This window comes from Lithobates pipiens, unplaced genomic scaffold (assembly GCF_037356315.1).
Source record: "Lithobates pipiens isolate NorthernLeopardFrog02 unplaced genomic scaffold, aLitPip1_a1.2 Scaffold_8, whole genome shotgun sequence".
NCBI classification, from domain to species: Eukaryota; Metazoa; Chordata; class Amphibia; order Anura; family Ranidae; genus Lithobates; species Lithobates pipiens.
This window is the reverse complement of record NW_027507903.1, coordinates 258,685,805-258,699,319: the sequence shown is the minus strand read 5'-3', so window position 1 is coordinate 258,699,319 and position 13,515 is coordinate 258,685,805. Positions and strand designations below refer to the sequence as shown.

General features: G+C 43.5%; 1 protein-coding gene across 2 annotated transcripts in view; it reads right to left on the bottom strand.

The window, feature by feature from the left end:
• Positions 1-13,515, bottom strand: part of POC1B (POC1 centriolar protein B) — a 178,488-nt gene that overhangs the window by 143,868 nt on the left and 21,105 nt on the right. For both annotated transcript variants that reach the window (XM_077471074.1, XM_077471075.1), the window contains exons 5-6: positions 6,893-7,000; positions 5,109-5,224 (exon numbers count right to left, since the gene is read on the bottom strand). In XM_077471074.1, the coding sequence (XP_077327200.1) occupies positions 5,109-5,224; positions 6,893-7,000 (224 nt within the window). The remainder of the gene's footprint in view (positions 1-5,108; positions 5,225-6,892; positions 7,001-13,515) is intronic.

Below are 13,515 nucleotides of genomic sequence, written 5' to 3'. Positions count from 1 at the left end.
GAATTCGTGTCGCACCCGCCGCACCCGCCGCAAACTCGCACGGGACCCTTTTTTTGGTCCGCAGCACAATCGGATCGCATGGGTGTTCACACCATGCGATCCGAGTTTGCAGATCGCACTGCGATATGCGAACTGATCTGGGGGTGTCATTAACATTTCACTGAACTGCCGCCGGGAGGCATGCGATGCGGGAACCCGCCGCAGATTTGTGGCGTTCCTGCATCGCTCCAGTGTGAACCCAGCCTAATAAGCGATCGTTTTTCTGATCGCTGTATTAGTGTCACAGGTGACGCTAGTTAGGCAGGTAGGTATTTAGGTTCGCCGCAGCTTTTTATAGCGCCAGGGACCCCCATATACTACCGCATAAAGCCCCCTGATTGCCCCCTAGTTAACCCTTTCACCAGTGATCACCATATAATGGTTACAGGTGACGCTGGTTGGTTAGTTATTTTTTTATAGTTTCAGGGCACCCGCCATTTATTACCTAGTCTCACTAGTGTACCCCTAAATTTAGGGGTGTCTACTTTCCAAAATGGGGTCAATTGGGGGGCGTTTGTGCCATCTTGGCATTTTATGGCCTTCAAAACTGTAACGTCCTTAGAAAGCCTGAAGGCGGTGCTTGGTTTTCAGGCCCCCGTACGCGGCTAGGCTCCCAAAAAGTCCCACATATGTGGTATCCCCGTACTCAGGAGAAGCAGCAGAATTTATTTTGGGGTGTCATTTCACATATGCCCATGGCATGCGTGAGAAATATATCATTTAGTGACAACTTTGTGAAAAAAATAAATAAAAAATTAAAGTTTGTAATTTTCCCGCAACTTGTGGCAAAATATAAAATATTCCATGGACTCAACATGCCTCTCAGCAAATAGCTTGGGGTGTCTACTTTCTAAAATAGGGTCATTTGTGGGGGTTTTGTGCCATCTTGGCATTTTATGGCCTTCAAAACTGTAATAGGTAGTGAGGAGTGAAGTCAAATATTTACGCCCTTAGAAAACCTGAAGGCGGTTCTTGGCTTTCGGGGCCCCGTACGCGGCTAGGCTCCCAAAAAATCCCACACATGTGGTATCCCCGTACTCAGGAGAAGCAGCAGAATTTATTTTGGGGTGTCATTTCACATATGCCCATAGCATGTGTGAGCAATATATCATTTAGTGACAACTTTGTGTAAAAAAAAAAAAAAAATGTTTTTTTGTCATTATTCAATCGCTTGAGGCAAAAAAAAAAAATATTCAATGGGCTCAACATGCCACTTATCAATTTCCTTAGGGGGTCTACTTTCCAAAATGGGGTCATTTGGGGGGGTTTTGTACTGCCCTGCCATTTTAGCACCTCAAGAAATGAGATAGGCAGTCGTAAACTAAAAGCTGCGTAAAGTCCAGAAAACGTACCTTAGTTTGTAGATGTGACAACTTTTGCGCAAACCAATAAATATACAGTTATTGACTTTTTTTTTACCAAAGACATGTGGCTGAATACATTTTGGCCTAAATGTATGACTAAAATTGAGTTTATTGGATTTTTCTAATAACAAAATAGAAAATATCATTTTTTTCAAAATTTGCGGTTTTTTCCATTTATATCGCAAAAAATAAAAATCGCAGAGCCAATCAAATACCATCAAAAGAAAGCTCTATTTGTGGGAAGAAAAGGACGCAAATTTTGTTTGGGTACAACATTGCATGACCGCGCAATTACCAGTTAAAGCAGCGCAGTGCCAAATTGTAAAAGACCTCTGGTCATTTACCAGCAAAATGGTCCGGTCTGAAAGTGGTTAAATATTTAATTCAATGTTTTTTATTATGATCTACTTGTTGTTCATGTTGAGTCACATAGAATAAACTTTGGATTTTATATTTTATTTTGTGTTGGTTGTCATTTTCTGAGAGAGTTTTGAGCCCAAGGCTGGCTGCTTATGAAAGGAACTCTTTTATCCTTAATTTCCAAAAGGTGCACCAGTTTCTGACTAGGCTCTGTATTTCTTGGTCTTCTTTGGACTCAGGAGGCTCAGGTATTAAGCCCTTATTTGAGTCTTTCATTTTTTCACTTTTTGTTTTACTAATCCCTTTGTACTAATTTGTAAAAAATGTTGTATTATGCGCTTGGGTTTTACAAGCCATTTAATTTTGCCTGGGCGATATCTCTTTGAATTACCGTATCTATCGGCGTATAACACGCACTTTTTTTCCCCTTAAAAGCAGGGGAAAATCGTGGGTGCGTGTTATACGCCGATCCCCCGAAAATTCTGAGCCTCTGGGCAGCTTTCAGCCGCCTTCGGCTCTTCAAGGCGACTTTTGGCCGTTCGGCAGCTTTCGGCCGCCTTCGGCTGTTCTCGGCGGCCGAAAGCTGCCGAGAATGGCCGAAGGCGGCCGAAAGCTGGCGAGAAGAGCCGAAGGCACCGGAGGCCCGCCGAGAACTACTGCACGCCGCTGAGATACACATCCGGCTCTGTATCTCGGCGGCGGCATTTTTAAAAAATAAAAAACAAATAGCAAATAAAATAGACAAGGCTGCAATGGTGGACAAGGCTGCAATGGTGGACAAGGCTGCAATGGTGGACAAGGCTGCAATGGTGGACAAGGCTGCATGACAAGGCTGCAATGGTGGACAAGGCTGCATGACAAGGCTGCAATGGTGGACAAGGCTGCATGACAAGGCTGCAATGGTGGACAAGGCTGCAATGGTGGACAAGGCTGCATGACAAGGCTGCAATGGTGGACAAGGCTGCATGACAAGGCTGCAATGGTGGACAAGGCTGCATGACAAGGCTGCAATGGTGGACAAGGCTGCATGACAAGGCTGCAATGGTGGACAAGGCTGCATGACAAGGCTGCAATGGTGGACAAGGCTGCATGACAAGGCTGCAATGGTGGACAAGGCTGCATGACAAGGCTGCAATGGTGGACAAGACTGCATGACAAGGCTGCAATGGTGGACAAGGCTGTAGATGACACTGATGGGCATATAAATGTAAATTGTTTTTTTTCCCCTTAAAGTTCCCTCCTAAAAGTTTTTTTCCTTAAAATTCCCTCCTAAACTTGGGATGAGTGTTATATGCCGGCGCGTGTTATACGCCGATAAATACGGTAGTCTCTTTTATGTAATCAGAACTGTACTGGAGTCTGATCTTTTTGATTACTATGGGGGTTATTTACTAAAGGAAAATCCACTTTGCACTGCAAATGCACTTGGAAGTAAAGACGCTGTAGATCCGAGGGGGACATGCAAGGAAAATAAAAAACAGCATTTTAGCTTGCATATGATTGGATGATAAAATCAGCAGAGCTTCCACTCATTTCAGATCTACACCTTAGATTTAGAGCGACTGCACTTCCAAGTGCACTTTCAGTGCAAAGTGGATTTGCCTTTCGTAAATAACCCCCTATGTCTTTTATATGATTATAAATAAAGATTTTTCAAAGACGTCACAAGTTTGACAAGTTACCTTCGCCTTTTTCTTTAGGGAGAAGAGCATGCTTTTACCAACAGATGCCTTTTGGATGAAGGCATCCAAGGATGGCCCATTGTCCTCAAAGAGCAGCCTCTCAAATTGCTTCTTGAAGAGAAAATCTGCCGACCAACACTTCTCATATGGACAGACATGGTGCTCTTCCTTGAAAAGCACCTACCGTATATACTCGAGTATAGGTCGATCCGAATATAAGCCGAGGCCCTTAATTTACCACAAAAAAAATGGGAAAACGTATTGACTCGTGTATAAGCCGAGGGTGAGACATCCCTGTGTCCAGCCTACCTGTGTCCAGCCTACCTGTGTCCAGCCTACCTGTGTCCAGCCTACCTGTGTCCTGTGCCTCTTTGTCCTTCTGCAGCCTGTGTCCTTCTGCAGCGATCTGCATGTAAAAACATACGGCGGCCATGCCAGGATCGCCGCACTTCTTCTCCTCGTCTGTGACAGACGGCGGCCATTCCACTGTTCAAAAGCCGCGCCTCCGTCTGTGATAGGCGGAACACTCAATTTCCCAGCAGTCAGTGTTCCGCCTATCACGGACATGCTCTTATCCTCGTCCGTAGTATGAGGATGAGCGGATGTCCGTGATAGGCGGACCACTAACTGCTGGGAAATTGAGTGTTCCGCCTATCACAGACAGGGAGGCGCGGCTTTTGAATAGTGGAATGGCCGCCGTCTGTCTGTACGACACGCTGATCGGGTAGGCAGACGGCGGTGACTCGAGTATAACCCGAGGGGGGCACTTTCAGCCTAAAAAAAAGGGGCTGAAAATCTCGGCTTATACTCGAGTATATACGGTACTGAAAAAAATCAAGGCTCTAGGAAAAAAAAAAAAAACAACTTACAGAACCTGCCAAATGAAAGAATTTGCCAAGTCTGATTCACTGGAGTGAAGCATATGTTTTGCCCAGACTTTGAGAGCTTGGCAAACTCTAACCACAGCCATGGCAGTCTGAAGAGCCGCTCTTACTAGAGAGAAGGATGCATTATAGAAGGCCTCTAACCTCTTATTTTTTGTGTCTTTCAAGACCAGGACCTCATGCAATGGGATGGTTATAAAAGGGAAGGAACACAGGAACTGACAGACATTACAGGCTGTTCCTGCTCTTGCATGCAGGGTCCCTAGTACAGTCCCTCTTGGCCATTAGGCCATAGCAGCTGATCCAAAACGAAGCCTGCTTTACCCCAAAAAGGGAAGCTAGAAAAAGTACAGGATTAATCCCATGACAGGAAAATCTTCAAAGAAATCTGTAGGTACATCCATCACCTATGGACACTAGCTTAAAATATAATGGTTAACTGAGCTGGAAGGGGTTATGCCGGAGTGTGAATTCCTACTTTTTTTTGGCCAGTGTCCATTCACCTGACAGTAGTAATACAACCCAACTAGCCATGAACATCAAGTCTTGTGAAATCAACTAATTGAACCTATATCAGTATATAACTGATTTACATATAAGGCTGTGGTAGAGGTAATACTATAAGGAGTTCTGTTTTTCAAGTCCTGTGAAATCAACTATTCACCTAGTAGGACTTAACCCCATATAAACCTGCATATTTTTAAAAGTGCGGCAATACCTGAAGTTTTGCTCTTAAACCTGCCTTGTTTAGTAAACTATTTATTATGCTGCCATTTTACCTTGATAATGCTGCAGCAATTTGTTCATTCGAATATCCCACACTTTCACTGTACTATCAGCACCAGCAGAGGCTACACATGTTCCTGATGGGTTGAAGTTCACATAGTTGGAATGCCTGAAATCAAAGATATTTTGCTCTATAAAGAAAATAAGCAGTAATTTCACAATGATGTAAATAAGTAGTGAAGTCTACTATTCTGGAAACAGAATGCTACGGTAATCCTTGAAAATTACATAACACATGAGATTTAAATATCAATATCAGACACTTTTACCCCCTTCCTGCCCAGACCAATTTTCAAATTGGAGTGCGGTCGCACTTCAAATGGCGGTCGCACTTATTCAGTTTAGCCACAGCACCACAAGTGTTCTGAAAGATTCTGGCATCTCCTTTAGCCAGATTAAGGGCTCAAGGCATAACAGTCCTTGCCTATTTAGAAGATCTACTTTTAATAGATCATTTAGTCTCAGGTCTAAAACCAGAGTCTGATCACAGCCGTAACTACCGGAAAGCTCTGGGTTGGATACTCAACCTAGGAAGATTCACCTTAAAACCATCAAGGAGATTACAGTACTTAGGGGCTGGTTATAGATATAACTTTGAATGACAATTACTGCAACACTGTACCCAAATTACATATTTATCATTTTTATGAGACAGAGCTTTTCTTTGGTGGTATTAAACCACCACTGTGTTTTTTTTTGGCTATATAAGCGGGGGGGAAAAAAAAAAAAAAACACACACACACACACACACACACACACACACACCCTTCTTAGTTTGTTATAAAAGTTAGCAAAAAATACTTTTTCTTCATAAGTTTAGGCTAAAATGTATTCTGCCAAGTTCCTTTGGTAAGAATAACCCAAATCTGTGTGTATTATTACTTTCTGTGTGAAAGTTTGATTCCTGGTGTACAGACTGCCAGCTCAGTACAAGCTTCCTCCCAAAATTACCCTTTTTTTGGAAAGTAGACAGTAGTAAGAGGAATGGTGAATTTTTTGTCACTTTTTTCTTTTTCTTTTACATATTGTACAGCGTCATCATATGACAGGTGTGGCAGTGATTAGGAATTATTTTACAATTGGTTTCTTTTTTACATACTGTGACCAGAGAAGTACAGTGTTACCATGCTGACACTACTACTCTGGGGAAGTGATCAGGATTTGATAATCACTGTTATAGGCAATCATTTTTATGAATGGCATCTCCATTCACTAACAGGGTGTACTATTGTACTAGGTGTGAGTGGTCACAGCTATTGTGTGCGATCGCACTACAATAGTGTGAACCTGGCTATAAGGCAGTGAAGGCACAAGAGCAGGAGGTCTCCCTGCATCCCAAAAAAACACTAGTTTGATATGCTTGCATTTACAATTGTTTTTATCACATCAGGCCATCAAATTAGCATGAAATCTGGTCATGTACAATCACATCAATCCGAAAATTGAAAGCGTGCTATGGGTTATGATTTTACACTCAGTTTGTCATTTGCTCTGCTTTACCAAATAAGCCAGAACATAGTTTGTGGTAGGCATGTAACAGATTTGACTATCATTCACACAATAGGATACTATATACTTTTATGAAGGTGCAACATCAAACTCTAAAAAGCACAGAAAACGCAGTGCCATTTTTTGCAGCTTTTGCCCAGCATGAATGAAAATTCAGGCATGGTTAATAACACAACACAGTATGAAACTTGTATGAGAAGTAAACAATGTTATATTTTGACTACAACTCAATGGTCAAACGTTCAGTCAAGTACATGAGCTTTGTTACCCTTTGTAATCCATGAAAGTGTTAATGCAAACTCTGTTTGTTGTGTCCCAGATTCTTACAGTCTTGTCATCACTGCATGAGGTGATTAATCTTCCATCTGGGGAAAATCTGTAAATGCAGAAAGATGCAGTGAGAACATCAGAGAGGTTGATGATTAAAAAATGAGTTGTATTGTTTTTAGCACCCGAGAACAATGGAACCAGTGAGACAATACAGAACAGCAGGGCTAAAACCAAACATCATAGAAGATCAGAAAATTAGTCAAAAGTGGGTGACAGCAGGGCACATAGTCACTGAAAGAGGGAAGTTATACAAGACAAAAATATAAAAGGGCAATTACTACTAAACAACACAGTTCAAAAATGAGTTGGTAATACTACTTACATAATACAATATTTGTTATCTTATGCATACAGTACAGAACACAGGAGATGGTTCCTGAGCTATGTGTTATATGCCATTACCTTCAGGTGATTTGACACAGAGAAAGGCTTTACTGGGAGCCCCCCACCCCTTCCCAGTGTACCTATATAACCCTGCCCACTCTAAGTGGCTCCACTTCTATCAAGATCTGACAGCTTATCACATTATGGCTTACTAGCAGTTTTCAGATCAGTTAGCCTTGATGTACATCTTGGGAACTGCACCCAGATCATGCAACAGTGGGGCCAGCATGTAAGGTTTGCTTTGGGCACCAATTCCTGCTTTCATTGCTCACCATGGCAAGTGCAACATGTAAGTTAGCCACAGGAGGTTATACAGGTCCAGAGCCATTGTCCATCCCTATGGCACCCAGACCCTGAAGACCCCTTGGGGGGTATGCCTACAGAAACAGGAGAAACCTGGACCCTGTATGGGACCAGCGACAAGGACAAGGTAAAACAGGGTTTCTCTGTACCATACTTACCGGTTCCTGGCCACACATCTTGTTGCAATATAACCTGTATATGTACTAGATGCTTATCTTACAAGTCATACTGCAGTGAGAAGCACACACACATGGTTTTGAGGGCACTAGTTATAGGGTAATCTATACTTTGAGTGATTTTCCCCTATTATTCTCCATACTCAGCTTTATATATAAACGGGAGGGATTTACCAAGGCTGGAGCAGCTGTACAACCAATTAGCTTCTAGCTTTCACTTTCAAAGCTTAATTGAACAAGCTGAGTTTAGAAGCCGATTTGCTACTATGCACAGCTGCTCCAGATTCGGTTTGCTCCAGTTTTATTAAAATGGCCGCCAATGTTATTATAACATTTACCTAGCTTAAAAAATGTTTTTTTTTTTTTTTTTTTTTTTTACCACCTCACTTCTGAAGTACAACCCTGGCTAGTGACAAATTGCTGGTAAGACATCCAACTGTGCTTTTCAGGTCACTATTTCTGCCGACCACACAAGCTGATCACTTACAGCCTTCCCTGTTGCTCAATACCTCAGAGACACAGCCACAGAAACTCGGTTAGCGCCTGGGTTATTGCAAGTTCTTTATACTAAAACACGCTTAACCTCCTCAGTCCATATTCATTCTGTGAGTACCCCAAAGGGGAAAATCCTCACTAAGCAATGGTGGATAACAGGCACTCAGAAGCAAGAGCACATGGGTAAAAAAAAAAAACAGTGGAGATTCATCTACAGCAGGGGTCTCCAAACTTTCTAAGCAAAATGGCCAGTTCACTGTCCTTCAGACTTTAGAGGGGCAGGAATGTGGCCAGTGTGGAGTAGAGTATACAACACACTAAATTACATAAAGCCTGTGGGCAGTAGGAGGTATTGGTAGTAGTGGAAGGAATAGTGCCCCATCAATGGTGTCAGTGGGAGGAATAGTGCCCCATGGATGGTGTCAGTGAGAGGAATAGTGCCTTATTTTAGTGTATTAATGTCAGAAACCATGAATCAGACCGAGACAGAAGTACAGTTAAAGTGGAGCTTCCGTTCATTGAACCCTCCCCCCCTCCGGTGCCACAATTAGCACCTTTCAGGGGGGAGGGGGGTGCAGATACCTGTATAGTACATGTATTTGCACCCACTTCCGGCATAGATATCCGCAGAATCTGTGGATATTTACACCACTTCCTGCGGGTCCCCCGATGTCTGCTGGGAAACACACGGATCCCAGAGACAGCGGGGACCATCCTTATTGCGCAGCGCGACTAGCGCAGTAGGGAACCGGGACGTGAAGCCGCAAGGCTCCACTTCCTGATTCTCATACCCAAGATGGCAGTGGCAGCACCCGAGAGCCAATCGAGAGATCGGTTTCGGGTGCCGACATCGCGGGCACGCTGGGCGGGTAAGTGTCCTTATTTTAAAAGTCAGCAGCTGCAGTATTTGCAGCTGCTGACTTTAAAAAAAAAAAAAACAGCGGAACTCCCGCTTTAAATCACACTTGTTTGATAATAAAAAAAAAAAGGTAAACAAAGTAAACATAGCCAGACTTCAGGAACCGGAACGGTTAGTCAGACAAGCCTGTCAGGACTGTGCTCAGCCCTTCCTTCTCTGAGCTGGCCGCTATATCATACCTCATCGGTAAGAATGCGAATTAATGGAGACACATTGGAGCCCTTCAGACTTTTAAGGGACACTCAACAGGGGTGCCCCTTGTCGCCCCTGTTTGCCCTCACATTTGAACCCCTAGCCATCCATGTCAGAGCTTCACAAAACATTGTCGGTTTTCGCCAGGGTTCTAGGCATGATGTAATTTTTTTATATGTAGACGACACATTAATTTACCTTGGAGACACCGACAACTCTCTGAAGAACGCGATGCACTTAATAGCCTAATTCGGCAAATTGTCGGGTTTTAGTATTAACTGGAATAAATCGGTAATTTTGCCCATAGATCCCCTACCAAAACCCCTGCCCGAGTGTGCCAAAGACATACAGTGGGTGAGTTTCGCTATCTCGGCATACAGGTGACACCAGACCCCAGTCAATACCTCACCTTAAATTTGGCCCCCCTATTCCGCAATTTCAGAATGAAATGCTCAACGTGGGTGAAGCTACCCCTTTCTGTTACCGGGAGGGCGAACCTGATCAAGATGGTGTGGGCCCCACAACTTCTATATGTATTTCACAATACCCCCATATGGATCCCACACAAGTGGTTTATGCAAATTACTCAAATTGCGCTCAATTTAGAGATTTAATATGGGGTAATAAGTCTGCAAGGATTAGTTTACACTCGTTACAACTAGCGAAAGACCAAGGTGGCTTAGCAGTTCCTCACGCTAGATATTTGTAGCCTCCCAGACTCAACACCTCGGAAATTGGACGCTAGCGATCCTATTAGGTCCCTATTGATCCCTCAAGACTCCACACTCCCAGCCTTATCCCACCTGGAGGCAGGTCTCACTCATATCACAAACCCTCCCTACGATAGTGCTATTGAACACTCTGTGGAGATACATCAGGTCCATTATGAAAGTAAGAGGAGCCTGCTCGATAACTCCCGTATGGAAGAACAAATACTACAGGGAATTGTATAAAACTTACAAACTTTCATCAATGGGAGACATTAGGTGTGTGGTACATTCCCCAGCTGTTCAGAGGTACTATATTTAAATCTTTCACAGACATACAAGGGGAATTTGCAATTCCTAGAACACAGTTTTACCAATACCTGCAACTCAGGCACGCAGTGCAGAGCGAATTTGGAATATCCTCTCTTGCGACAGTGACACATCCTCTGATGACCGATGTGCTGATGTTGGAAAATAGGAAAGGCATGATCTCAAGAATATATGCCAGACTACTCCACTCAACACATGATGCCTCCAAATTACCCTGTAGAAGGGGGTGGGAAAAAGATCTGGGTCCCATTGACGGAGAAAAGTGGTAGCTATGTCTGACATCTGCCCCACTAGTTTCAGTCTCTACGTCACATAGGTTATCGCATTTATGCTCATTACACAGAATCTATAGGACTCAATCAAAACTACACAAATGGGGATTTATTGATTCCACATTATGCCCAAAATGTAACAGAGATGAAGGAGACCTATTGCATATGATGTGGAAATGCCCAAAATTTTTCAGATATTGGCAGTATGTTTTAACAACCATTTCTCAGGTATTTCAACTCCCAGTTCAGCAGGACCCAGCTGTTTGTCTCCTTGGTGCCCTGGATGTGCCCTCTCTCTCGCCGAATGGCCATACAGCAGTTTTGCGCCTACTGTACTTAGCACAAAAGGTGATACCGAGATTCTGGATAGTTCCGAGAGTACCAACGGGGAAAGGATGGGTAGAACTGGTAAACATGCTAATAAGAGAAAAAAAACTCACTTACCAACATAGAAATGTCCTTAAAAAAATTATGCAATGTGGCAGCCTTGGTTAGACACTCTGGGGCTAGGCCCAACCCAGCTAATTAAAGATAGATTACTACAGATGTAATATACTGAAGAGGTAGATATAACCAAAATAACTGCTCCTGTAAGATTTACACAATCAGTTTGCGCAGAGGGCCATGGTGAATAACTACAAAAAGAGTAGAGTATTGCTACGTTTTGTTCTTTTTTTATTTTGTTTGGTTTGGTTTTATTTCTAAACAAGGATAACGTTTCCTAAGTTTCACATATATAGATTTATTGTTAGAGGCAAAAATTTCCTGTAATAATCCTGAAGATATCTGATGAACAATCTAACATTATTGCTCAGTGTCTCCAGAAAATTAGGCAGCACCATTGTGATCAAGTTTATTATATGTAAACGGCGTATGGACCTGTCATAACTGATAACGTGTTACAACACATGTAATGATTACTGTATTGATTGTGCTTGCTGCAATGTGAATGCTTCTGATTGTATTGTTGTTTGGTTTTTCAATAAAAACTATTTTTTTCTGATAAAAAAAAAAAAAAGAGAATACCGTATATACTCGAGTATAAGCCGAGATTTTCAGCCTCTTTTTTGAGGCTGAAAGTGCCCCCTCGGCTTATACTCGAGTCACCGCTGTCTGACTGCTCGATCAGCGTATCGAGCAGACAGACGGCGGACATTAAAATTCAAAAGCCGCGCCTCCTTCTCCGCCTGTGATAGGCGGAACACTGAATTTCCCAGCAGTCAGTGTTCCGCCTATCACGGACATCCGTTCATTCTCATACTACGGACGAGTATGAGAGGATGTCCGTGATAGGCGGAACACAGGCTGCTGGGAAATTGAGTGTTCCGCCTATCACAGGCGGAGGACGGAGGCGCAGCTTTTGAATCGTAGAATGGCCGCCGAGAAGAGCGGCGATCCATCGGCACGACACGGGACGGAGGAGGCACGGGACAGAGGAGGCACGGGACAGAGGAGGCACGGGACAGAGGAGGCACGGGACAGAGGAGGCACGGGACAGAGGAGGCTCGGGACGACGGCGGCTCGGGACGGAGGCTTGGGACACAGGTAGGCTGGACACACACACAAGGCTGCACGGACACACACACACACACACACAGGGATGGATGGATGGATGGATGGATACACACACACACACACACACACACAGGGATGGATGGATGGATGAATACACACACACACACACACACACACACACACACACACACACACACAGGGATGGATGGATACACACACAGGGATGGATGGACGGACACACAGGGATGGATGGATGGATGGATGGATGGATGGACACACACACAGGGATGGATGGACGGACACACACACAGGGATGGACGGACACACAGGGATGGACAGGCATATCTCACCCTCGGCTTATACACGAGTCAATAAGTTTTCCAGTTTTTTGGGGGTAAATTGGGGGCCTCGGCTTATATTCGGGTCGGCCTATACTCGAGTATATACGGTAGTTATAGTTAGCATTAACACTTTAAAGCCTAACTGGCAGAATGCACTCATAAAAGGTGCTTTTTGTGCATGCCTTTCAAAAAGGTAAGCTCCTCTTTGGAAATTTCCTTAAGGAATAACATTAGGGCGCTACTGAAGGAAAGAAGGCTCGTACCCCACTTTCCTCAATCACACTACCCTATCCAATGGGCCTCTACTGTACAGATAAGATCTGCTCGCCCCCTCAGGGGGTCCTTCACCTTGTGGCAGACCTTTTCATTAAAGCTGACCCCACCCCTTAAAGCAGGAGTTGGAGGTGTATTGACAATTGCTCCATATTCCAGCAACAATGTCCCAGGCTTTTTATTTTACTCTGTCTTTTGGAGAAGTTTAAAAAGAAGATCTTTATTGCTGTCCTTTTTTTTTCTCTCTGCTACACTTTCTTATTTACCGCTTCACAAGGCAGATGTTTTTTCCTACACTTCCTTGAATCTTCTTTCACATTTGTGTGACTGCAAAGTCGCATTACAAGTTGTACCCCATGATTTCCAATGAGTACAATTCATATCTGTGCAACTTCAAGGTAGTCCCTACACTACTTTGGTCCAACTTTGATGCGGTCCATAAACCTCAATATTACACAGGTATTGCTTCAAGTAGTGTCAACGTTGCTGGAAAAAAAAATTGTGGCAAAATTGTGCGACTTTCAGATTGCACAAGTGTGAAAAGGGCCTTAGGATGGATTACAAGGATTATTCACTTACAATGCATGTCCCATTATGCTAAAAACGTAATTGGCAGCATGGCTTCTGCCTGGTCTTCTATATACAGTACCTATT